This window comes from Rosa chinensis, chromosome 2 (genome assembly GCF_002994745.2).
Source record: "Rosa chinensis cultivar Old Blush chromosome 2, RchiOBHm-V2, whole genome shotgun sequence".
In the NCBI taxonomy this organism is placed as follows: Eukaryota; Viridiplantae; Streptophyta; class Magnoliopsida; order Rosales; family Rosaceae; genus Rosa; species Rosa chinensis.
In genome coordinates, this window is record NC_037089.1 from 65,737,718 (window position 1) to 65,763,228 (window position 25,511).

Below are 25,511 nucleotides of genomic sequence, written 5' to 3' on the forward strand. Positions count from 1 at the left end.
TTTTACCCAAATGGAACAGGTACCCGTGGGTTTTAATGTCATCCCTAAATAGAGAATATAACCTCTGGGGCAAATGCAGCGATGTGATGTGACCCTCATTGGCGGGTAGAAATTGCAGTTATTATTATATGATGATATGAATTACAGAGAGGGTTGAGTCATTTGATTGCCAAAATATTCCCAAAATATTCTCCGGCAGCAACATAGTAGGAAACCTGTGTTTTTGGTAATTATATTTCGCCTGTATCGAGTTATCTTTCCGTTATGTCAAAGTAAATAGAGTCGCCAGTAGAATGCTTTTTGCTAGTTGGTACCTAGTTGAATACAGTTATTTGGTAGAGACTCATGATAGTATTTCAGAATGTTCTATAGATACTTATTGTAATCAGGGATTTAGGCTCAATGTCCCTCCTTGTATTTAACAATTTCATTAATCAAAATTTGAGGGCAGTCGCATCAGCTCTTTATTAAAAAAAAAAAAAAATCAACACTTCAGTTCTAGAATCTTAGCGACGTGCCAGTTGCCTATAAATTAAGTTAGAGTCCACAAGTTCTGTGTTTCATATATTTTATAGATCGATCGATCGCCTCAAATAAGGGTCAAACATCGTGGCTTCCTCCTGCTCATCTACTAGCATTCTCTTATCGTCCTCACTCATCTTCCTCCTATTCCCGATGATTATCTCTCCCAGCTTTGCCCAACAATTTCACGGCCGCCTACTCCTCAATAATACTCCAGTTCCACAAGCTTCTACGCACTACGGCGGCTCAGGCTCACCAGACTAGTTTCTATGATATTCTATCAACTGTGTTGGTCCTCGTTCTCATTCTCTCATCTTTGCTCAAGTTTTGATTAATTTGCTCAAGAGACAAGAGGCCGTCACGTACTACCGCTCCACCGCTACAAATCCACCATGCCGACTTTCTTCTCCAGCAACCTGCCGCTGCCAATCTTTTGTCGACGTCACAGTACCCGCCCGTCCACCCCAATCTTGTTGTCATGCAGCAGGCTCCTTTGGCTGCTCCCCATCCTCGATCATAATGTCCCACTCAGCCTCAGTTTCAGAGAACACATCTCCATGGATGCTCATGATGATGTTGGTATATATATTGATCTCCCCTGTCCGTACATACTTGCATGCTTGCATACTTGCATTCTTACTTTTCTCTCATTTTTGATTGTTTCAAAATCTGTTTCTTGTTCCTAGCTAGCTTTCTGTATGCAGTAACATATGTACGTAGCATTATGTATATATGGATCATATATATATGAATAAGATGCGTATGTTGGTTTTTGTTTCATCTTCATCAGATTCGTTTTGGAATCGTTCTTCATTTTCAGATTAATGATTGGACTTCATGTCATGGCTCTTGGTTAATTCTTAGTGAAGATTCAAGTCTTTCTGTAAACTCAAGCGGTGAAGGAGGGTGAAGATTAATACTCAGACTCGATTAAGGATTCAATCCTCCGTAAGTAAACAAAGAAATAAAACTTGTCGTCCTTGATAAAGAAAAAAATGATTTTACAGAACTAACCTCAGAAAGAAACTAGTGTCCGCTGTGTCGATCACAAAAAAGTGAAATTGGGGAAGGCGGGGCATAATAGTCAATTAATTTGGACCCCTTAAGTATGTGGTCCTGTGGAAGGACAACCTATAAGTCGACCACACCGAATCCCATGACACCGTTACTTGGACAGTAGGTCATACGACGTCGTCTTCTCCTTCCATTTGGGAATTTGGGGACAATTTGTAAAAAACAAAGGGGAATTGTCTGCGCTGCTTAACGCGTACATACATGTGCGATCGGCCTCTTTCGCTTATCCCCAATTCCCCGATCTCTTCAGGTTCACCTCCAATTTCCACTATTTCTCACACCGATCTATTTTTCTCTCCCTGCAATTCTGCTCTGTGTCTAATTTTTGTTGAATTTTTTTTTTGTGTGTTAAATTGTGAGGTTTCGATTACTGGATCGGATTCATTAGGTTTTTTTGGCGATTTTATTTTGGGATTTTTCACTGAAACCGTAAAAAGATTGAGAATTGGATGGTGAATTGCTGCTGGGGTTGAGTAGATGAGGTTATACTTGGAATAGTGATTTGAATGTCATGTATGGGCACTTTGATATCTTTTTCTTTTTGTTTTTGCACTTGTGTCAGATTAATACTGAGAATGTTTAGCTCAGATTTTTTGCTATTGATTATGAAAAAAAAAATATATCTTGATTGGGAATTATTTCTTACTGGGTAGGAAAATTGTGTTTGGGTTTTTAGGGAATTATTTCCTTTGAGAAAGTATTGATCAAGGGAATTGGTAGGAAGATAGCTTGTTGAGATAAAATTGGTGGGATTTCTTTCGTAGGGGTCGTGTTAAGAATCTGAATTGATAGTTTATGATGGGGTAGTAATGTTGGGAGATAGAGATATGGCGACGTTCTGAATTCAGGAGTATGAAAGATGAGGTAGATTGTTCAAAGAAAGACTAACTAACAAGACAGAAATTGGACTGAGATGCTTATTTTGTGAACTAAACTTGATATGTTTTATTCCATGCTCAGTGTAATTAATAGTGGTTGTACTCTATGTGTCGAATTCAGTTCTAATGTGTTAGTCTTGTCTATGTTTATCAGAGAACTGGTAATAACATTTGCGACCAAAGAAGCTAAGCATTGAATAGGGGCTTTATTTGCTACCTTTTAAAGATATTATTGGGAGATGGCAGAGAAATCATGCATCAAGCGCCTACAGAAGGAATATAGAGCACTGTGTAAGGTGTGCCTTCTTTTGCTACTGAACCAGTTGTCCATTATCTGGTATAGACTGATAGTCGTCCATATCATTTACATCCTTTGAGTACTTCTTGTTTAGCCACTGTGTATATGTCTTGTTTCACTTAAATATCAGCAAATGCTTTTAAAGTTGTCGCTTGGTCCTGTTAATAATCAGCTGTAGTTACAATAGCTTATTGTATGGTATATCTTCTTTTGTTTTCTTTTAGCTTGTTTCTGGATCATACTGTCTTATGTGCTGTCAATTGCTGTAACTCTTGTATCGTTGAAAGAATTGGTAGTATTGATTTTCTTATTAGATTTGATAATGCGTTAATTTAATAATGATGCCTCCTTCTGGTAGCCTAGAACTTTCTTACATATATGTCTTCTCGATGGTGCTAATTGTGTTGTTTGCGGATGTGTAGGAACCAGTTTCTCATGTTGTGGCCCGTCCTTCCCCAAATGACATTCTCGAATGGCGTAAGTTAACTGACAACTGGCTTCCTTTAAAGTCCAGTAGATTTCTTCGGGATGTTAAATTATCAATTACAACCACACTTCTCTGAAAGAAGAGGGCTTCCAGTACTATTTTGGTTAATCTTTATATAAGCAAGAGTTTTGGTCTCTGACTATTCTTACATTTGATGAGTAAAGAATGTGGAACATACACGTGAACAGGATTTTGTCAGTTTGGGTTTTTGCCCAGTGGAAAATGGGATTTTGGGTAGCCAAGTTTCTTTTTTAATGTGGATGGTTGAGTACTCTATAATCTAACTATGTGTGGTCCTTTTGTGATTTAAATTCGTTTTCTACAACCAGTGATATCAGATTTTTATTGCTTAATGTTGGGATTTAGGTGAGATGGGGATGGAGACACGGGCCATGGGTTTTTTCAGGAAGTTATAAAATTTATAATTTAAACAGCGATCCTTTGTCACCTTAGTAAATAAGCAAGAACATAGAATTTGTTTCTTCGTCTATATAAAAAAATAAATAAAAACAGAAATATTGGGGAACGATGGGAACTGAACCAGGTTTACAGTTAAAAACTATTTATTCTATCTATGTCTGTAAGTTTAATATTCATGTTTTGGGGGTTTGGGGATTGATATGTAACCATCCTGGTACCTTTTCTCTGCAAATCCCCGAATTGGAGAATCTAAAGTAAGAAGCTACTAAACCTGGTTTAAAGTGTAATGGGAACAATTATGTAAATGATGTCATTACATGTACTTTTAATTGGGGACTTTTATTCATCTTTATATCGGATGTTTCAGATTACGTTTTGGAGGGAAGCGAAGGAACACCTTTTGCAGGTTTGTCTACGCTCTCCTTGTTCTCTCTCTGATGTGTGATATTGGGTAGCATCTGTTGCACTTTCCTATGATTATTGTTATTATTTTCATATGTTGGGGGATGGCGACTTGAACCTGGGACCTCATCCAGCATTTTGGAGTTGTGGAAACAAATGCTACTATAACAAAATGTTTTAGATAGTTCTTTATCCTATTTGATTTAACGCTTATTTATTATGGGAATTTGTCATTATAGGTGGATATTACTATGGAAAGATCAAGTTTCCTCCAGAGTATCCCTATAAACCACCAGGAATCAGGTATCTAGTTTTTACCAAATTTCTCCTGCAAAGATAGATTCTATTTTTGTATATGAGGCATCTGTTTTTTTAACTGAATACGCATTTGTCTTCTCTGTGCATATACTGTTGATTTCACTTACAAGTTTGTTCCTGTTTGTAGCATGACTACTCCCAATGGACGATTCATGACTCAGAAGAAAATTTGTTTGTCTATGAGCGATTGTAAGTTCTACAGAGGTCGTTTTAAGGATATTTCATTTTTTTTTTAAATGTTCTAGATAATTTATATCATGTCAACATATGCTTCTGTGCAGTTCATCCTGAAAGTTGGAATCCAATGTGGTCCGTGTCAAGGTTAGACTCCTCTGGAATTCAGAGGAACTTCTTTTGTTTGCTTTTTCTTTGTTAGCAAGTTGCATATATGTTAAATCACTGTGCTCCACTAACATCTGTTCTTTACAAATGCAGCATACTTACAGGGCTTCTTTCATTTATGGTGAGTTTATTGTTGCTTTTTGAATTTTTTTTTTCTGTGCTTAATTTTGCCATTGTTGTTTTTCTCTGTCTGCTTACTTTTACATGGCATTTGGCAAATTACATGTCATAACTTAATTGATGATTTTGTATATAGAGAAATTTTCTGATCTATGTCCCTTCTCTAGGTTTCAGTAGTCAAGGAACATACTTTTGTTTTTCATCTTAAATGTTATTATATATATTTCTGTATGTTTGAATCTTCCTATATAGACTTTATAGTTGCAATGGTTTGGAAATGCCACGTCCTTCTGTTGGCACATGTTTGAGGCTTATGTTTCCGCTTATTTTCACTTGTGCAGATGGACAACAGTCCTACAACTGGCAGTGTGAACACTACTGTAGCTGAGAAGCAACGTTTGGCAAAGACTTCTCTTGCTTTTAACGCTAAGAAGTATGTTCATCGGACCAGATACAGTTTGTTCTATTTTTTTTTTTTCTTCGATAATGTAGACCACACTAAGGGCTAATAGTAAATGTACTGAAATAGGCAATTTCTGCAGGCTGTCATTGTTATTTATCTATCCGGCAAATGCCAGATTCTTGTATAACTGTTTAAAAGCTGCTTTACTCATGTTAATTGTAAATACTAGACATCAATTCAGATTGGTTGTTCCACTAATGTGTGCAAATTTTCTGTCAAACCAGTGTCACATTTCGCAAGATGTTCCCAGAGTATGTGGAGAAGTATAACCAGCAGCAGCAGCAGCTTTCTGAGCAGCTGAATCAAGAGCAGGTGGCCTCTGAATCATCTCAAGAAAATTCCAAGCCCTTGTTGGAAAAGGTCGACGATTCCACGGCAGGAGGTATGAAAACAGTAGGTGCCCTAAAGGACATGAGGAAAAACAAAAAGCAGTCATTCCCAACTTGGATGATGTTATTGCTCATTTCTATCTTTGGCGTTGTAATGGCTCTGCCTCTACTTCAACTTTAATATCATACAGCCCGAATAGAAAATTTATTGGGGTTGATAGACAAAAAGCTTTTGCAAGTTGAGATGAGACTCGTTTCAAAATACTCCTAGGTTTATCTTGTATCTATTATAATTTTGTATAGGAGGTTAATACCCAATGTCAGTTGAACCACTTGGCTGATGTCTTTTCCTTCTACTTCGATGTTTTGTTGCACTTTGTCAATGTTCAAACATTAGAAATGTTGGTTATGTTATTTTTAACCTAGTGGAGTTCCCTCTATTTATCTCTCAAGATGATTTAAGTGACCTTTTTATATCCTATTGTTCTTTTGGCTTTTATTGGATTAAGATTAGAAAAGGCCCAAAGCCTTCGCGGTGGCATTTATTTATATTGGTTTTGTATCCGTTTGGCTCTAATTCAAATTCAAACTGAGTATGACAATCATGCGTTCTGTTCACACCTTACTATTGTTCTATTGTATTGTCCTATGACTTCTATCTTTGTCGAGTAGTCTGACATTTGGAACTATTTAGACATGATTCCAGCTTGAGCAAAAATCTATCCACAACTTGGAAAATGTTGGACTATTGTATCCATGATAATAACAAGCTGAAACCCACAAACCCCGATTGCCATGTGCTTTTCCTATTGTTTTTCCTAATGATTTGAATTCGTGCTTTGTGAAGTGGATGAGGAGAGAATACAAGCACACTGTATTGCCTTTGACTTATTTCGTTTTTAGACATATTCTTTTTTTTTTACTTTGTCAAGGGGAGTCCAAAGGCTTCTTAGGCCCAAGATAAAATTCCTTCGGCGCATGTGAAATGCTCCAATTGTGCATTGCAGCACAGTGCTTGGCCACTTTGACAGCTTTGGGATTCAAATCTCAACTAGACAAGAACCACTAGGCCACTTGCAGTGGTTGTATTTAGTCATATTCGAGTAGGGTGGATTGAGGTCAGAATCTCATATTTTTAATCGCTAAAGCTACAAGTCTCACGAAACAAGTCTGCCGCGTAGTTTGTGAACTTTTGAGAGAATGTTGAATATATTATAATTACTTGAGAATAGAAGAACTATTCTTAAGCACTTGAGCTCCCTATTGTGCGCCATGAATGGAGGAAGAGACATTTTCCCCCCTAAATCTTCACCAAAAGAAAGCTTCAAAGCCCCTTCCGCAACATGCGCCGCATTTGTCGCTCATTACAAGGCAATGAAAACATTTTCTGGGTGGGGGATTATCTCGTAATTAATTATATGACAGGACTCTTAAGTAGTCATTAAACAGTGATTAATATTAATTAATGTTTACCAACTTACTTGTCTCAAGTAACTAGGGCGTTACTACGTTTAGTTTCCAACTACTTAATGAGGATCTTGTCCTGCTTTCTTCCTAAGCACTTTATGCAAGGAACAGCTCAGTTTCAACCACCATTAATTACCAGCGTCACCAATATAGTAATTTTGATGAGGGCTTTCTGTGAAAGGTGTGGTTGATCTTTGCCTTCTTCTGATCAATGATTGTAAGTACAAAGGACCACTACTATAAGGGTGGTGGTTAAAAAAGATTTTATTCAATTTCAGAGAGCTTTCTGCTTGATTGGTCTTTTTCTAGCTGAAGGTACAGAGAGATGAGAATTGTCATTTCATTTTATTGTCTTTACATGTGTGTCATTTGGCTGGTTTAGTTTATTTTGGTGTGGATTATTCAGGCAAAGTATGCAGAAATCTCCTGTTCATCCAAAATATGAGATGGGGTTTGATGGCAGCAATCGATTTGATCCTCAGAATGACTTCTATGAGGTGAGATCATGATTTGATGATTATAAAGACGTCTTCTTTGTGTATATATAGGGTGAAGAGTTTTGTTGCTGTTGTATTGCACATGGTTAAAGATATCACATCCACGTTTGTCACTTTTATGGTTCTGAAAAGATAGGTTTGTCACTTCTTGATAAATTAAACATTCTCGTTGCTTGTTTTATCTGGTTTTCACTGTGATCAGTTTTTGGAAGAAGCAAAACACTATGCATTAGAATCAGACTTTCAGACATCATCAACTTCCTATCCAGAAGAAACTGGAGAAAGAAGATCAGGGCAAGAGAAGAAGAAGAAGAAATCATGGAAGAAATTACTATTTCCATGGTTGAAAGGCGAGAAGGTAAACAAAACTAGCACAAAATCAGCAACCAAATCTCAAGTATCTGATGCAAGACGGACTAACGTTTCTGGTCCGGTATTTGGCACCGGCAAGGCTATGGATGGCAGGCTCCGGCACCCCTTATCCGGGCCTATTAACAGTCTGTTCAGACCAACAATAAGAGCAGATAGTGAGGTACCCTATAAGTGTCTAGACAAGTCCGGCAGCCCTCAAGTTGTTCAAACATATGGCCCTGTTTATCTAGTGAGATAAAGTATCATGAAGAAGTTGTCAATAGGGAATTGAATCTCAAGTTTTCTGCATCTTGGTGGATGTTGACCTGATGTAGCAAGTTTTTGGTGACAAAGGAGAAGAAAGTTTGATATAGCATTTTGCTAAAGTGCAATGAACTTCTGAATTGTGCATGCATGTGCTGCGATGGGGAATGCAGTAGGAGATTTGAGCTATCTTAGTTGCGTATTTGAATTATCCAAAGCATGCAATAGGCTAGAGAGAGATTGTACCCAAGTGTTTTGTTCTTGTGTTTCATTGTGTGATTGCTAGAAAACAGAACTTGATATCCTCAGCAAAGTCAGTTTAGATTTTGATCAATTACTCTGGAAAGTGTTGTTAATGTTCTATTTCATTCAATCTTCCAACTACATCCTCCTTATTTCCATATTCATATTTTCAGAAACCTTTTTTTGGCCATCTGCGTGAATTCTAGTTTTGAATCTTTTGATTAATTGAACTTGGTTTTTGATAGGGAAACTATAGCTGCCCAGGAAAGACTCATATACAATATCCTCCTGCTAAAAGAGATTAATAGCTGAGATCGGTAAACTTACTTATATGTGAAGGTTTTTTACATTTATGCAGATACTTCATACATGTTGCACTGCTATTTGGTTAGTAGATTTCAGAAATAGTTAATTCATTAACAACCTAACCATAGACCTCTTTACCAATTGTTTGGTCTGAAAAAGTGATAGCACTATAAACATTACTATAATGCTGTTTTGAGTGTTGACAGAAACATAAAGCCTTGGTGGTTAGCAGGTGCTCTTTTCATACTTTTTTTTAATATTGACATGAGGAAAGAATGCAGCAGGGGATGTGATCTGAAAGCCATAGTCACACCAAACCCTACATTCTATTATCAAAACAGATTATGCCACCACAAAGACAAAGTAGTTGGTTTTATTGCTTCTGAGGTCATTGGCAAAGAAGGAATTAATTAATGTTATCAGCAATGTCACAACTTCAAATCAGTTGCGCCTACTAAACTGCCAAAGTGATAGCATCCAAGACTCAAGTTTGTATGATTGATATGCTAATCTAACCGAGGGAAAATTCATAAACCCTAAACCAAGGCTAGTTTCCTGATTCCTAAAACAAACTAGGATTTAAGCTATCAAACCCATAACACGCACTCCATTCAACAATTGTTCCAAGTCTGTTTTAAATTAAGAGATATACATTAAATTGATAGATTTCTTGTACAACATAGACTCCAGAGACTTCAAGCTCCAAGCTTTGATCATCTCCCCCCAAGAATAAAAGAACATTGAGCAAATCGACATCATCTCCAAAAGAACCTAATCAATTCTCAGGGATGTAGAATTGGACATACTAATTACCTCAGACCCTCTCAAAGAACAAAATGTTCATGGTCCAAAAGATTCCTCTAATATCAACTATGTGCAAATACAGCAATCAATTGCTTCATTCCTAACTTTGTGCCCTCCCTGCTTCAGCATCAACAGCTGAGCTTGGACTACAAGGACTTATCTTCCTATCTCGGCTCAATAACCTCTTGAGTGACCTCAACCTCGTCGGCACCGGAGACTTCAAGTCCTCCTCGGCGGCAGCAAACCTGTTATTGCCGGAAGGCGAAGGCGATGCTAAAGATGCCATTGGATTCTCACTCGGTATATCAATCACCAACATTCCCTCCGGTCTTCTAGTATCAGAAGAAGAAGAGGGACAAGGCACTTGAGCTGAAGTCCCTTCCTCCAAACCCGAACCCGGCCCGGAGCTAACCCGGGTCTGGTTCCCCAGAACAACACATTTGTAGGGAAATTGGGTGATTCTGAAGAGAACCCAGAAGCCAAAGTCTCAGCCGGCGATGGAATTTCAACACTAAGCTCAGAAACAGAGGAATCAGAGCGCGCTACGGTCTCCGGCACGACGGCGCTCCGGCAAAGCGGGCATGTTGAATGTGACTGAAACCACATGTCAATGCACTCGACATGAAATCCATGGTTACATTTGGGAAGCAATCTGGCCTTTTCGCCTTGGGCAAGATCAGAGAGACAAACAGCGCATTCCAACCCGTCTTTGAAATCTTGAGGACTGAAGACCACTACAGGCAGAGACTTAAGGACTGAAGGTTCGAGCCCTCGCCGGAGGGTTGGTAGTTCGGATTCCTGGCCCGGAGCGAATACGAAACGGCGTCGTCGGCGGCCGGTTTGGCGGGTGGAGGAGTTGGGATCTTCCACTACGCTCCACCAGTACCATTTGGCGTAGAGGTGGAGGCAGAGGACGAAGACGACGACTAAGAAGAGGACTAGTACGGCGATCATCATGATCTTTCCGGTGAGTTGTACGGCCTGGGAGTCATCGAGGCCGATAGCTGTGTCTCCCATTGATGAAGGTGAGAGCTTTAGATAGAAATCAGAAGAAGTGAGCAGAGCCCAGGTGAGAGTTGAGGGAGGAGTTTGATACCCAAATCAAGTTTGAGGCTTTTGTGGAGAAATGAGAAGAGATCTGATGAGGAGCTGGGTAGATTTCACTGCCCAAATCGGTTGTTCTGAGGAAATGAGCAGAACCCAGATGAGAGAATTTGTGCTACCACCCAAAGGAAGAGTTTCTGTTTCTGTGTTCTCTTCCTTGTGGGAATTGGGTTCTCTAAAAATGTGTAATGGGGACAAAGACCAGGAAATGGGGGTTAAATAGGGGTGTTGCAAAGGAAGTTGGACTAGTTCTTTGTGGAATTTGGGGGAAAAGCGGGGAACCCAAACTTGGAAGAAAGAGACAGACGTAGCTAGCTATGTAGGGAGAGGCGTGGGTGAGGGGAGTGGTGGGTGTTTGGTTCAACCGGAGAGAAGGGAAAAGGCTCTTCTACTACTCCACTTGGGATGACTGAAAACTTTTTTTTTTTTTTTTTTTTTTTTTTTTTTTTTTTTAATCCCCACCCCTCCCCACCCATGATGGGGCTCGAACTCCTGACCTCCCAAATGAGAGTTCAGAGCCTTACCACCCCACCAACACACACACACAACTGAAAACTTAAAGACTTGGACTTTTTTTAAGGGGAGGAAAAGAAAAATTGGGAGGAAAAATAAAAGACGACGACGGCCTTCTCTCCTTTAATTGGGTCCAAAAATGAGGGTAGAAACCCCACTCCACGTGTCCCTTCTCAGTGCTTTCCTTTCTCTTGACCTCTTTTATGACTTTTTCTCAGTTTTTCGGTTTCCTCCCTCTTCAATTTTCATCGGATTCAATAGTGGCGGAAATATGTCATGCACCAAAATATGGTAGAACTCTTTTTTTGTAATGAAATTTTTAAGCGATGATTTATTATTGTTAAGACCGGGAGTAGTTATTGCATATATAAGTTATCCTTGTGAGAATTTATAATTGACGAATTGTTGTTTGGTGTATACTAAGTATTCATATTTTATTCATATCTCATGTAGTTTATAAATTTCTGATCGAATTTTAAATCCACTTTTTAATTATATATACTTTACTGTGATCAACTTGAAAAGCAAGTACAAGAACAATAATCTCTATGTATTGTCACATTGTGTATTTTATAACATGATTTAGAGTATTAAAATATGATAAGTTTACTATTTAGAGTATTGGATAAGTTCATTGATTTATATATTCTGTAAGGTTAAAAAGGTGATTTAAAGTATCAAGTCAAAAAATACAAGAATGATGAGGGGAAAAACCAGTTACAAATGTGAAAGAGAATAAGGTTACAACTTACAATCCATCCTCTTGGTTTCAAAGCCTTTTTGAGCGAGTATACCTACAAACATGAATCTTGTTTGATCCGTTTATTTATACTTGACCCCCTATAACTTGGTTTTGACCCTATTCTATAAGACCTTTGTATTTCAGCTTGAGCTTCAATATCAAAATGTCACACTTTATATGTACAAAAATGAAATTCAAATTCTCTCTAGAGTCTAGACAAAACCAGTTTTGGTTCGATATGTATTGGTCTTCTTCTTTCTGGTCAATGTTCAGATTGGTCAATACGGCAATATATATGGAGGTGGAAGTTGGTAATGATCACTGTAAACTTAACGACCAAAACTCCAAATTCCACACAATGACCAAATTTGGTTGACAAATATGCCAATGTTTGCATGCATGTTTGTTCAACTTCAACACCTTCTGATTACAAAAGAACATAATACAAACCTAACTCTGAAAGTGATTTGAATTTCAAAATCTTGGGGTAAATAATTCCTAGATTTATTAGATTAATATTGGGAAAACACAAAACTACAGGCTCTGCGGGGGAATCTCCCCAGCATTATCACATTCATATGTTTATGTTTTATGAATTGCTTTAACGCAAATCTCAAGGCAAATTATACCTAAACCCTAATCTCTGATCCTACAAGTTGCTCGCTGATTTCCAACTGCTTTTGATGTTGGAGCTGGTCGAAATCTTCTACACTTTGTTTCTCCGATTACAAGAGATTCTTAGAGCAACTCCAACAACTTTCCTATATTTTGATTTTTCCTTATTTTAAGGAAAAACGAGTCTCTTTCGCTCCAAAAAGGAAAGAGAAAACCAAATTCTCTAAATTTACAGCAATCTCTAAAATTTAAGGAAGAATTATGGAGATTGTAGAGATTGTTGTAAAATAAGGAATCTGTTGGAGTTGGAGAAGAAAAAAAGTATAAAACTTTGACTTTTGCTTCCCTATAATGCATAAATTATAGAGAAACTGTTGGAATTGCTCTTAATATTTTACTACGTTTTTGTGGAGGTTGTTTTGTGTTTTTCAATTTTCACAAATTTGATAGTGAGACAATTAACTTTTGAGATTGAAGTACGAGGAACCCTAAATTTAAAAAAAGGGGGCAGTTTGTCCTACAATGGCTGTGGCAGGACATGATAAGGGAATACAAAATGTTAAGATTAATGGACATTTGCTTTGTTCATATGTTGCATGATAATTTGATCTTTATACAGGTTTCATTTATTAACAGCTTAATATTTTTCAAGTTTAGTGATTGTTTAAAAAGAGTGATTTGAATTTTGAAACTTAAGTGATTATGTTATCTAATATGATATAAAAAATGTTAGTCAAAAGATCATGAATTTATGATGTCTTGCATTTGAGACCGTTAATCTCTATTTTCGCTTCTTTATTAATTTTCATATCACGTTTTTAATGATACCTACGTACATACAAGTTAAAGTTACGTATGAGTGAACGACAAACTCTTTACCGAATTGAGCTTTTGGAAATTAGATTCACCATAGATTCTACCACATGATTTGAACTATTGTTAATGAATGCATTGCGCATTGCATGAGTTGCAAAGAAATATGGAAGGCATTGCACGAGATTAAGTGATCCTCTAAGGCATGATTTGCACTATTTTTTTTTTTTTTCAAATGAAAGTCCTATTATTCTTTGCCAAATTAAGCTTTTGAACTATGGTGATCGATATATTGTCTTAACAATACATACCATAACATGATTTCAACTATTGTCTTCAAATGAAAACCCTACATGATGAGAAAGAAGAAAATGAAAGCATTGCACGAGTTGGCGATGCTTGTGTGATCTACCAGCAAAATTATGGGATTTGCCATAATTTTGGGCCTTGATTTATACTTAGAATACTCATCACTCAAGTAAAAACACAAATGCTCGGACAAAATGATTGATTCGAAATGATTTTCGTCCTCATTAATAATAGCCATTCATGCCATTCACTAGTTAAAAGCACGAACACATAGATGAATGAGTGCACGTTGAATAATTGATAGCTTTGTCTGTTATCAACGAATCTAACAAAGAAAAAGCAATGAATATGAATTATTGATCGGAACAGATACAAAGTTGCTGCTCCTACTGTCTAAGTATAGTCTATCATTGCCTCCGGGCCGCAAGGCTTTTATTGAGATCGATCACAGTGAAAAAGATGAAATCTTTTAACTTTTAAGGTACATCTGAAAACAAAGTAGCAGTTTCAATCTTTTGTATGTTTAAGGAGTAAAAGTTTGAGGGTCATGATGAAATACATTGGAGAATGGAGCCGTACAAACTAATTAATGTCGAGGTTTTCGGGTAAAACTTCAAACTCGTTGAAAGTTTGATTGGTACTATGAAGAAATATGAAGCTCAATGAGCTTACGTATGGATAATAAGTTTGGATGTGCTACACTCGGGACATTAAGTATTCTAACGTCTAATAAGTGAGTAAGAAGTCATCTATTGATATATCAAGAAAATATTGACATGAACACAACAAGAATGACACGGCAAATCTTGCAAAAGTGGAACACAATATATTATGGAGACAACGATTAAAACTATATGTAATATTAAAGAATTATGGTAAACAACAAGGCAAGATTTGAAATTTTATTGAAATATTAATAGAAAATGTTGTTAGAAAAGAAAAAAAAAAGCAAGAAATAAAAAAAATAGATGGAGGTTTTACTAGACCGACTTCATTCTGTAGCACATGGAGGTTTTACTTAAAAAATTAGATGAAAAAAAAAATCATGAGAGGTAAAAGAAATAGAAATACATAAAGGGGTCAACAAAGACTTTACAAGCAGTATTAAGCACATAGGTTTTTTATTTTTTATTTTTTTGATGAACCTCGACAAAACGAGGATAATTTTATTGAATAAAAAATAAATATAGAGGGGGAACTATACCAAACTTCTCGACAACATTAACAGAAATTGAAATTAGGAATACCCATTTGATCCTGATTACAAAAACTATGAATGATAGGCGGAGCCAAAACCCACCAAATTAAACATGAGGAAGTAGTTCCAAAATTCGCTAGTGCGTTTGCGGCTTGATTCTCTTCACGAAATATATGAGTATAACGAAATTGCATTTGAAAAATACGATGTAAACAATTACCCCATTCCACACGAAGTTGCCAAGGTACAAAATGAGGAGATTGTAGAAAATTGAGAACTAGTGTAGAGTCCACTTCCAACCATATGAATAAAAACAAAAATCAAGGGAATCAGTTAGCCTCCTCGACCGTAGCTAGCTATGCCTTCCCGCAACATGCTACTGATCTAAATTGTTTCAGTCTTTCAGAGTAATGTATACGTATGACAACACACATACCCCGACATTCATGGTAAAACTCGTTTTCAGGGTAGCTATGCTTAAGGTAACACGTGACTTCCACGTGAGATACCATTACAGCGCTGCATGATAAAAATTTTGGGTAAAACTCACTCCTTCGAAATCTTGGTGACCAAATTGATGGAGTATCGATTCATCAACCGGCTTCCTATTCGGAAATGTTGAAATTGACTATGAAGCCGCCAGGACTGCTTGGAAATCAAACGGATGGGGGGGGGGGCGCAGTCAATAGTTGTTTGAAGATGGGCACCTATTTATCCACACCCCATTAATTATATGAACGAATATTAGCGCAGCCAACAGAAAATTAGAACTCGACTATTCCGTGAAGCATATGAAAAAGTTGACCAGAATACATATTTTGGAGTCGAAGTTTCTTTGCTCAACATTTTGGAACAAAATTGTTTCTTACTGAATCCGACACAACCTCAAAACCTCAATATACAGGAAACTTGTGAAGGCTGCCTCCCAAACCTTCGGTTCAAACATTTGACAATTGCGGTTTATATATGTTTTTTTCTGTTATCTGTTTCATATAATATTTACATGCAATCCACATGGAAGTTATATTCCTGAAAGATCTTTGTTTATATGTATGCACGGGGTTCAAACTTGAGACCTGACGTTTGCTTAAAATGTGATGACATGTATATATATATGCGTATAACTTTCTTAAATGGAAATTCAGGCCAAGCAGAATCTAGGTGGAGTTGGACTGGTCAAGAATCAAAGATCAACTAGTACATATCCAAAAAAAAAAAAAAAAAAAAACTAGTATCACAAGTAGTCACGAGTAGCAAGAAGATTCTCGAAGCCTTTTATTAATTCGATCGTCTCCAAATTTTACAAGAATTGAAATTTGTCATGTCATCACCATATGTCCCTCCTCTTGAATTTTGAGGGAAATAAATGAAGCTCTAATATTCTCTCTCTGGAAAGTAGAAAAAATTTCTCTGAATAAATATACAGGAGACATGAGTCATGTGTGAGCTATGTTTGGTTTTGCTTACATATGATGATTTGGTTTATATTGTTAGCTCGTCTCCTAACAAGTTTAGTTACAAAAAGTGAGAATGAAAGAAGTGATGGTCGATCTCATATTATTTAAATTACTCAATTGTTTATAATACTTCATATAAAAAATGATATCGGTTCCACATAACTTTACATCCCAATTCCTTATGTGAGTAATAGGATTTAGGGGGATAGGGACCTTGATGGAATTTATTGGACTAAAAAAAAGTCGAAAGGTCAATCAAGAATCAACTATTTTTTTTTTTTTTTTTTTTTAATCCCCACCCCTCCCCACCCATGATGGGGCTCGAACTCCTGACCTCCCAAATGAGAGTTCAGAGCCTTACCACCCCACCAACACACACACACCATAATCAAGAATCAACTATAAAACAAAATGTAAGTGAAAATTCAAGAGAATACCTTGCCACCATTGACTATCACTTGGCATAAGAGTGGCAGGGACGCCTTTTGGGGCTCTCTCCCGCCACCTCTAAACCTATGATTGGAGTTCTCTGCTAAGCAGTCTCGAAAATTATGTTTTCGAACGCTTCAAGATTTTGTTTACTCTTGTGTTGGTAAGATTTTAAATTCCTATAAATTTTTACACTAAGAAGCTTTTACCCTCATCCCCTTACTAATTTTGGGTAGGATTGGGCCTCTAGTTCACATGTGTATTATAGTCAATGACATGAAGCCTGCTTTTGGATGCAAACGGGCTGCAAACCCAGACGGTATGACCCAGCTCAACCCGCATAGAAAATATCAGAACAGAAGGCAACGCCGACCAAGTGTGATAAGCCGAAGAAAGGGTATATATGAAAATATCAAATTGTCTGCCTTTGTGTAAATTCGTTATCCACCTCCTGCAACTGTTATCAAACACTGTGGTATATTTGTGTGTGCGGGACTGTGTGGCTCTCTAGCAGTGACAGACTCTCTGTATCTTCTACCCAAAACCCAGAGTCTCAGTTTTCTTGTTATGCTTCTTCTGCTGGAGTAACTCAACCTGAAATGCTGCCTCTGTTCTCTGTCTCTACTGAGCTGCTGTTGTTGTTGGGTTTGGAATTGGCTGAATGAGCTTCCATGCCTTCACTAGGTACCCAACTTCAATCTCATTCTTCATTCATTTTGTTATCTAAATTACTTGTTTATAGTCACTGAAAGTTTGAAACTTTGGTGCTAAACTATGTGAACTCTTGCTTATGTTACTTCCCAATTTCATTGAGAGCTTAGCCTGACAGCACTTGGTTTCTGGATTTATTAGTTCCATGAATTATTGCCTAACTAGCTTTTTGTAAAAAGAATTTGGGTAGAGGCATTTGTTGTGTATGCTCAATTGTCAAAGGTGTTTGTGACCTTTTTGTTAAGAAAGGGATGATTTTTATGTTGTTTAAAGCACATCCTCATGTTACTGAGACCTTTTCCAATACATATGCAGTACTTAGCAGATGTTAGTTCCATAGAACTAGCCTTTGTTACAGAATTTGGACTGTGTGTATAAATGGTCAATTGTCAAATGACTGGTTTTTTATTCAAAGATTCTTGCTTTTTTGGTCGAGGGTATCTCTTAAATGTTTATATTTGTTAGCAGAGATTGCTGTTGCTCAGCCTGGCTTCCAAAACCATCTATGTACCCTCAGGGCTCAAACCTCTCTCCATAGTAAAGTAATTTCAAGTCCATTCACCTTTGGAATTGACAAGAAACTGTCCTCATGGTATAAATCCTCGGACATGGCTAAAAAGTCATACTTCAACTTGGGGAACATTAAGACCCCAAGGAGTAGACTAGTGATCCAAGCAGTTGCTACTTTTGAAGCAAAAACTCTTGTTCATAATGAGAATGGACACTTGGGTTACACCAGTTCAGAGCTGAATAAGGATTCGAGTCCCTTTCAGCGAGAGTCTTCAAGTGATGATTCCTCAGAAATGGATGAGAAAGAGAAGTTAAGGCGATTGAGGATTTCTAAAGCAAATAAAGGGAACACACCATGGAACAAAGGAAGAAAGCATAGTCCTGGTATGATATACTCATCGAGTCTGGCTTTTGCATTATCAAATGTGTCCTTTATACTTGTCGTACTGAAATGTTATCCATACAATCATTGCAGAAACCCTTCAGCTGATCAAAGAAAGAACAAGGCTTGCAATGCAGGATCCTAAGGTGATGTCATGTAAGAATAATTTACATGTTTCTGTTGGAATGATGTTAATATAGATGTATTACGAGTGGAGCTGGATTCTGAGCTTTGGAGTTTGCTCTAAAAGAAAACTTGTTTCATATCTATCCGTAGTTTACATACTTGGTATTGAAAGATACATGGAGATTGCTTGTGTACACGCCATTCAGTTGGTACATTCTACTTAAAAGTACAAACTTTTTCAAGGCATTAAATGCATTTATTTTGGCCAATCTTGTTTGTTGCAAAGGAAACCTTGTCTCTTTGTATGTATAGTTCACTTTGAGGAACTTGAATGGGTGCAACTCTTGACCTTCTTCCCAACTTTTCTCAATGTGCTGCTGGTCGTATTATGTATTGATAATGACATCTCGTACTAGTCAGTATATGTCAGATGAAATGACATTTCACCAAGTATATAAATATCGTCCAGCTTTCTGCCATAAAAAGGACATGCATATGTGTCAGTATTTATCTGCAAAAAGCAATTTCCTTATTAGATTGAAGGATGACTCACTGATGCTTGGCACAGTACCTATTTAAAGCGCACACACTATAAAGTTGTAACCAATGCAAAGGATAACCTATGAGATGAAGGTTAGGTGTTTTGTAATTTCATTCTCCCTGTAATTGGACATAATCTCATTTTCAATTGTCAGAGTTGTTTATGTTACTGACAATTTTTGTCTACGCAGGTCAAAATGAAGTTGGTTAACCTTGGACATGCTCAAACGTGGGTATTTGTTGTTCTGTTTATAAGAACTGTAGTTTAATCATTGCTATCTTTTTTCATTGTGTTGAAACAGTGTTCATTTTAGTCCTGAGTTTGTTTGTCCCCTGAGTGGAATGAACTAGAAGTTTATGATCATATATTTGATTACTTTTCCTTCGCATTCCTAACAAAACATCTCCTCTTATTGATCATTCAGGGAGGAGACAAGAACAAAAATTGGGATTGGAGTCCGGATGGGGTGGGAAAGACGGCGGCAAAAGCTATCATTGCAGGAAAATTGCTGTTATGAATGGCAGAACTTAATTGCTGAAGCCTCTAGACGAGGTTATGATGGTGAGGAGGAGTTGCAATGGGATTCCTACAAGATCTTAGATGGAAAGCTTAAAGAGGAGTATCTAGAGAGTATAGAACAAAGGAAAATAATGCGCAGGCCAAAAGGAAGCAAGAGAGCACCCAAATCTCTTGAGCAAAGGAGGAAGATCTCACAAGCAATCTCAGCAAAATGGAACGATCCGGTAAGTGCAGATATAATAATCTTGGTGAGGTCTCATTAAGCAAGTACATTACAGCCTTTGATGCCTTTAGGTAAAACTATTTTCACATCAATACCCGAGTATGTACCATTCCAAACTTCTGTTCCATAGTTAGTTTTGAATTCTTCTCACATCCAAGCTTACCATACTTGACCTAAATCCGACCTTACCCCGTGGTTTGCTTTCCAATCATCAAGGATTGACAAATTTTATTGTACTGTTTGGTGTTTAGGCTACTTTTAACTTAACTTTCTCGCATCCAGAAGAAGCCATTGTAATTGTTTATTCATGTTGATACATAAGTGCCAATATGGCCATGTTTGTTGCATGTTCAGTAACAATAGCAGGAAACCTGACCCTTCCTTTCTTTGAATTACATGTTCTTGATATATGAACGATCCTTTCTTTAAATTACATGTTCCTGATATACTTCAAATGTCAGGAGTACCGTGACCGGGTTTGCTCTGCCTTGTCTAAATATTATGATGCGTCCTATGGAAATGAAAGAAAGCCAAGAAAAAGGTCACCACGTAATACTGAGTCCCCAAGGAGCCCTACAAAGAAAAAGGTTTTTGAAGAAAAAAAAATTTCAAAGAATGAGATTAAACTCCAGAAACTGAAGTTGAGGAGAAGTAAAGGACCCATGTATAAGGATCCTCTGGCAAGTTCTAAGATGGAGATGATAAAGAACATCAGAGCACAAAGAGCAGCTACTGAAACCAAGAAAACTGAAGCCATAGAACGAGCTAGGTAAGCTCATCTTGCATACTTGTGGATTAAATTGAACTCTATGGACTAGTATGAAAATTACTAGCCTGTATTATCATATCATTGATTCGGAACAATCGAACAAACCATTTCGTGCTGTCTAGATGATCTGATGCCTTTGGTCATAATACTTGGCCCTTGGTTTTTCAATTTTTCAGCTATTTAGATTCTTGAATATTATCACCTGCAGTATGTAGAGCAAATGATCCCATAATCCTAATTGATCCTACTTGGGATTACATACAGATTTGTACTTGTAAAAAACACCATATCTCTTATTGTAATTACTGTTTTATTACTTTTATGGCATTCTGCAGGCTATTGATTGCTGAAGCTGAGAAGGCTGCCATGGCTCTTGAGGCTTCTGCAACTAAGAGCCCTGTTGCTCGAGCTTCCCTCATTGAAACGCGACAGCTTATAGCGGAGGCAATTCGGTCAATTGAATCTATAGACACGATGCAGATCTCTTCACATGAGAATGAAGAGCCTTCAGTTGCATCAAATGAAGTGATTAGCCAGAGTGAGAAGGAAAACTGGTTTTGGGGTCTGACTGATGCAGATGATGCAAAGGTAAATGGTACCCTAACCTTTTCATCCCATGGGAATGAAAAGCCTTCAGTCCCACCAAATGAAGTGATTAGCCAAGATGAGAAGGAAGCTGGGATTTGGGGTTTGACTGAAGCAGATAATGGAAAGGTGGTGAATGGCACCCAGACCTTTTCCATCAACGATAATGAAGACCCCTTATTTGCATCGATTGAAGTGCTTAGTCAGATGGAGAAGGAAACATATACAGGGTCTGGTGGTCCGACTGAAGCATACAATGGAAAAGTAAATGGCACCCCAACCTTATTGTCAATTATAGACGAGGACCTTGGCTTTGACGAGTTCACCTTGCAGGATATGCCAAGTGATGAAGATGAGCTTCCCCCAATGAGCTCTGACAGTGATGCTTTGCCTCCGTCTAGTTCGGAGCAATCGGATTCAAGCATTCAATCAGACGAATTAGACCCAAATGAGAACGATGAATGCTACAAGAATCTTCAACTCAATGGGACCAAAGTTGAATCCCAAGAAGATGAAACACCTTCAACACCGGCTACTGTAACTAAAAAGTGGGTTCGAGGGAGGCTCATTGAAGTTCCTGAAGAAGCTTAGGTACAGAAAATTCAGACAGTAATGGTACTTCTCTTCTGAAGTTCTGAACATTTTGAGTCCACAAGGGATGTCTTGAGATCGCATCTGCTTCTAGCAAACTGCAGAGGTGTCTTGCTTCAGACGCAAGGTTGGCCACTGCTGTTTTCACATAGAGCTAATACTTATTTGTCGACCATGATTGTTTTATATGATACTGTGGTAGAATTACCTGGGGCCTTTGTATCAGTGGAAAATAGCATCTGTAGTCTTATTTGATATTGGAGATGGATTCTATACATTTTACGGGTCTGTAATATGCTACATTTAACTGCCACGTGCAGCATCTTTTTTCTCAAATAGTAAATGGCCCATTTTGTGAACAATGTCATATTACGAAACGACCGTATATGAATTGATCCTGGCTCTGTGTAGTTGTACGGCAATATTGCATCCAAGAATAACTCTTGCGAAGTCTTGTCACTCTCATAAGTTAGCATATTGACATAGAACCAAGTATAGAAGCATCAGTACATTACAGCTTTAGATTCATACAACATGAACTATTATGATGGAAAATTAACTAGGGTAAATTTTATCAGGGCGGTTGAGTTGGGAGTCCACGGACTTCTCCACCTCTTTCCTCTTCTCTTCTTTCTCCTCTTTTGCCTTCTGTATCTCCTCTTCTACTTCTTCCTCCTGCAAAACACAGACAGACCTCAGGACTATCAAAGACGAGGGATATTAAACATCCAAAGCTCTTTTATCTTTGAGATAGATGCAACAGGGTTTACAAAACCATGCAAGCTAGCCTACATTTATGACTTTGTCAGCGACAGGGAGCTTAAGGCCTTGGACGGCGGCTCGGTTCTGCGCCTTGGTTGTGACAAGACGCAGCAGCTCTGGCTTCTTGGCACAACAAGCAATTGCCCTGCCTGCAGAACTTGTGATGCCTCCACCTCTTGAGCGCCATCCAAGTACAAGTCTGGACTGCATTTTTCAGGATCCTAGCTAGCTGGTCCTCTTCTTTTGCTAAAGAATGGTACCTCTTTTAATAAACAATGGGCATAATATCAGGGATGACATATGGGATCAATTCTTGTCCTCTACATGGACTGCCACATGTCTTGTAAATACCACGTGCAACCTATGTTTGTGCTTCATGTACAGAAACCTATGTTTGTGCTTCATGTACAGAACACGAGTGGTGTCTATAATGATCGAGGCTCTTTCTAAATGTACTCAGTAAATATCTAAGTATATCCAGCAAATTTTTTACACTCAGCAATTTTCCAATAATATCCATATGTTTAAGTAAACTCAGCAAAGATGAAGAACTACAAACCCAGCAGTCAAATCACCAATACTATAAGCACAAAAACTCAACAACACATTAGAGTTGATATAATTACTCGGCTATCTCCAATTGGGTCTTTCAAAAACCTCAAAACCCCCAATTTTAACACCAAAAAACAAGTAAAAAGTTGCAAATATTAGATAAAAGCTAGAGACAACGGAGGGAGGAACATTTTAGTGTTCTTGAGTAGGAAAACATGGAGCAAGAAACTTGGGATTCCAAAAAGGGTTCGCAGAGGGGGAAGAATGTAGTGAATGAGTTGTTGATGGTAAATGATTAGGGAGGCACGTTTGGGTTGGCATGAAGGCCGCGACGGAGATTTTGGGAAATGGAGGACTGGGGTTAGCTTACAAGGATGTGATGGGTACTGGGTTGTTTGTGGTGGTGAAGAGGATGAGGGAGATTAGGCCTGGCATCTGAGCCCGTTACCCGCAAACCCGCCCGAAACCCGCATGGTAAAAGCCCGCACGAACCCGTCCATTTATTAAATTCGTGCTAAAAAAGCCCGCACGCAAAAAGCCCGTAAATTAACGGGTCTTGCGTGCTAAACCCACCGGAACCCATGGAACCCGTTTACTTCTAAACAAACCCTTTCCGTCTTCGACCCTTTCCGTCATTCTCCAAAACGCAACTCTCTTTCTCTGGAACTCAACCCAATCTGGGTTTGCTGCACTGAGGTAGACGCACACTCACGCCACTCTCTCTCTCTCTCTTCCAGATCTGAAACCCAGAGACCCCCCAGAAGCCCTTGGTTCAGCTACAAGGACGATCGCGGTGAGCATTTTCTCTGCTGCACTACTCTCACCCTTCTTCTGTTTCTTCCATTCTCTGCACTAGTTATTATACATAGATTCATAATATTGGTTTCAAACCATCTTCGACTCCCAAGATAGTTTCAGGATCTAGTTGTTTCTCAGCATGTACTAGTAAAGGCCTTCGATATTTTGCCAGTACAGACAGACTCTCCTAAGGAAGAAACGATTGAAATCGATATGCAGATATTTAAAGAAAATGGTTCTGGGGTTGTTTGGTTCTGGGGTTGTACTTTCTTTAAAGATCTGAGTGTTCTGAAGCTTTGTTGTTCTTGAACGAATGTTGGGTTTTATGGGTTGCTGTTGATAATGCATTTTCTGTGTGATTTTTGTATACTGGCCTAGCTTGAGATTTTGCTTCGTTTATCTTGGATTTAGAGTATTGATTTTGGTTTGTGTGGACTCCAAGTTGACCTGAATGTGTGGGTTTGTGTGGACTCCATATTGCAAATTGCAAATTTAAATACTCCCACACTTCAGTTTTCTTCTTCTAGGTATGATCTTTCAAACTCTCAACATGGTAGCTTCAAATTTAAATACTCCCTTATTTGCACTCAATTAAGGGACCTGAGAAAAAGTTCAAAAATTTAATATTGCCACCTTTTTGCTGCTTCTGGGTTACCTTGATCGACTATACTTCCTGTAACTTTTGGAAGCCTGAGTTTGTGGCTTTTCAGCAGCTATATCTATCTTTCTTCAGTATGCCCTACTGCAGGGAAGAAAGAGCTAGTAACTGTACTTGTATTTGTATTTAGCTTATTTCTGGAAGCTTTCATTGATTGGCAATGTATATTGGTAATCTTATAATTATGGTTAGAAGCTTAAGTATAGTGCAAAAGACTCTGGCCTGATGTTCTCTTACGTTAGGGATAATAAGAAGTCACTTTCGTTATTCTAACTGAAGCTACATGTACGAAAATGTAATGTTTGTAGGATATATAGAGCCACAAAGGTGACTGTAGATGACAAATATGCTCCGGAGAACCCTTGCTACTTATGCGAGCAGTGCTATTAGCTTCTTCACTAAAAGGGTGATGGTTCTCTGCATTATCAGGACTTTGAAGTGTGATTATCAGCATGATCAACCGCGTTGATGCATTGATGTCTTTGTAGAATGCCACCAAAGTAACTCCCTCTTCATGTCTTTTATATTACTTCTCCTTTTATTCCATGATTTGGCTCTCTGCACGTCACAGCAATGTGAATACGAAAATTGGCCATCATTACGCTCATGAATGTGCTGTGCAATTCTGTAGAAATCGAATATCTGCATAGTACAGTTCAATATATGCAGAGAAAAGCATGATTGTATATATTGCATATGTATCTGAAGGTTGCACTCATTTGAATTTGAAATATTAGCTGAACCATGTCCATTTTTTTATTGAATACTTTGAGGAATCAAGTTCTTAGAGGAATCAATATGTGTGCATTCTTAATTTCTTAGAGGAATCAAGTTCAAAAGCTGTCACATGCTCACATGTGTATTAATAGATATATAAAAAACTACAAAGAATGCATTCCTTGCCTAGCAATGAGAGAAATACTGAAAAGGTGAAGGAGAAACAGCAGCAGCATGGCAACAAGATGGCAAAGAGAGTAAGATGCAATAGCATGAGATGTGAAAAGGTCAATAACCAGTGA

The 25,511-nt window shown here is 38.0% G+C and overlaps 4 protein-coding genes and 1 long non-coding RNA gene across 7 annotated transcripts; 4 read left to right on the top strand and 1 right to left on the bottom strand.

The window, feature by feature from the left end:
* Positions 1-1,678: 1,678 nt before the first annotated feature.
* Positions 1,679-6,110, top strand: LOC112188445 (ubiquitin-conjugating enzyme E2 34). Of its 3 annotated transcripts, none has more exons than XM_024327560.2 (10): positions 1,679-1,846; positions 2,629-2,770; positions 3,195-3,249; positions 4,047-4,085; positions 4,321-4,384; positions 4,527-4,588; positions 4,681-4,720; positions 4,835-4,862; positions 5,203-5,294; positions 5,549-6,110. In XM_024327560.2, the coding sequence occupies exons 2-10, from the start codon at positions 2,714-2,716 to the stop codon at positions 5,832-5,834; spliced, it is 723 nt and encodes a 240-aa protein (XP_024183328.1). In that variant the 5' UTR covers positions 1,679-1,846; positions 2,629-2,713; the 3' UTR covers positions 5,835-6,110. The 3 variants fall into 3 exon arrangements, with proteins under 3 accessions (XP_024183328.1, XP_024183330.1, XP_040371029.1); XM_024327562.2 differs by lacking the exon at positions 1,679-1,846 and adding an exon at positions 1,878-2,109; XM_040515095.1 differs by lacking the exon at positions 1,679-1,846 and adding an exon at positions 1,878-2,078.
* A 976-nt stretch (positions 6,111-7,086) lies between these two features.
* LOC112189471 lies at positions 7,087-8,564 on the top strand. The gene is made up of 3 exons (XM_040515245.1): positions 7,087-7,301; positions 7,527-7,617; positions 7,820-8,564. The coding sequence occupies exons 1-3, from the start codon at positions 7,183-7,185 to the stop codon at positions 8,225-8,227; spliced, it is 618 nt and encodes a 205-aa protein (XP_040371179.1). The 5' UTR covers positions 7,087-7,182; the 3' UTR covers positions 8,228-8,564.
* Positions 8,565-9,359: 795 nt separating this feature from the next.
* On the bottom strand, positions 9,360-11,150 carry LOC112189268 (RING-H2 finger protein ATL3-like). Its single transcript, XM_024328560.2, is given in 2 exon segments — positions 9,360-10,008; positions 10,011-11,150. Coding segments are annotated over 2 exon segments (915 nt in total). The 5' UTR covers positions 10,603-11,150; the 3' UTR covers positions 9,360-9,685.
* A 6,039-nt stretch (positions 11,151-17,189) lies between these two features.
* Positions 17,190-22,084, top strand: LOC112188799. Its single transcript, XM_024328005.2, has 7 exons — positions 17,190-17,449; positions 17,945-18,370; positions 18,462-18,514; positions 19,226-19,263; positions 19,460-19,778; positions 20,239-20,546; positions 20,882-22,084. Exons 1-7 carry the CDS (start codon positions 17,437-17,439, stop codon positions 21,720-21,722), a joined length of 1,998 nt encoding a protein of 665 aa, XP_024183773.1. The 5' UTR covers positions 17,190-17,436; the 3' UTR covers positions 21,723-22,084.
* A 1,520-nt stretch (positions 22,085-23,604) lies between these two features.
* On the top strand, positions 23,605-25,256 carry LOC112189590. The gene is made up of 2 exons (XR_002931983.2): positions 23,605-23,829; positions 24,801-25,256. It is a non-coding gene; the product is annotated as an uncharacterized LOC112189590 (long non-coding RNA).
* The last annotated feature ends 255 nt before the right edge of the window (positions 25,257-25,511 follow it).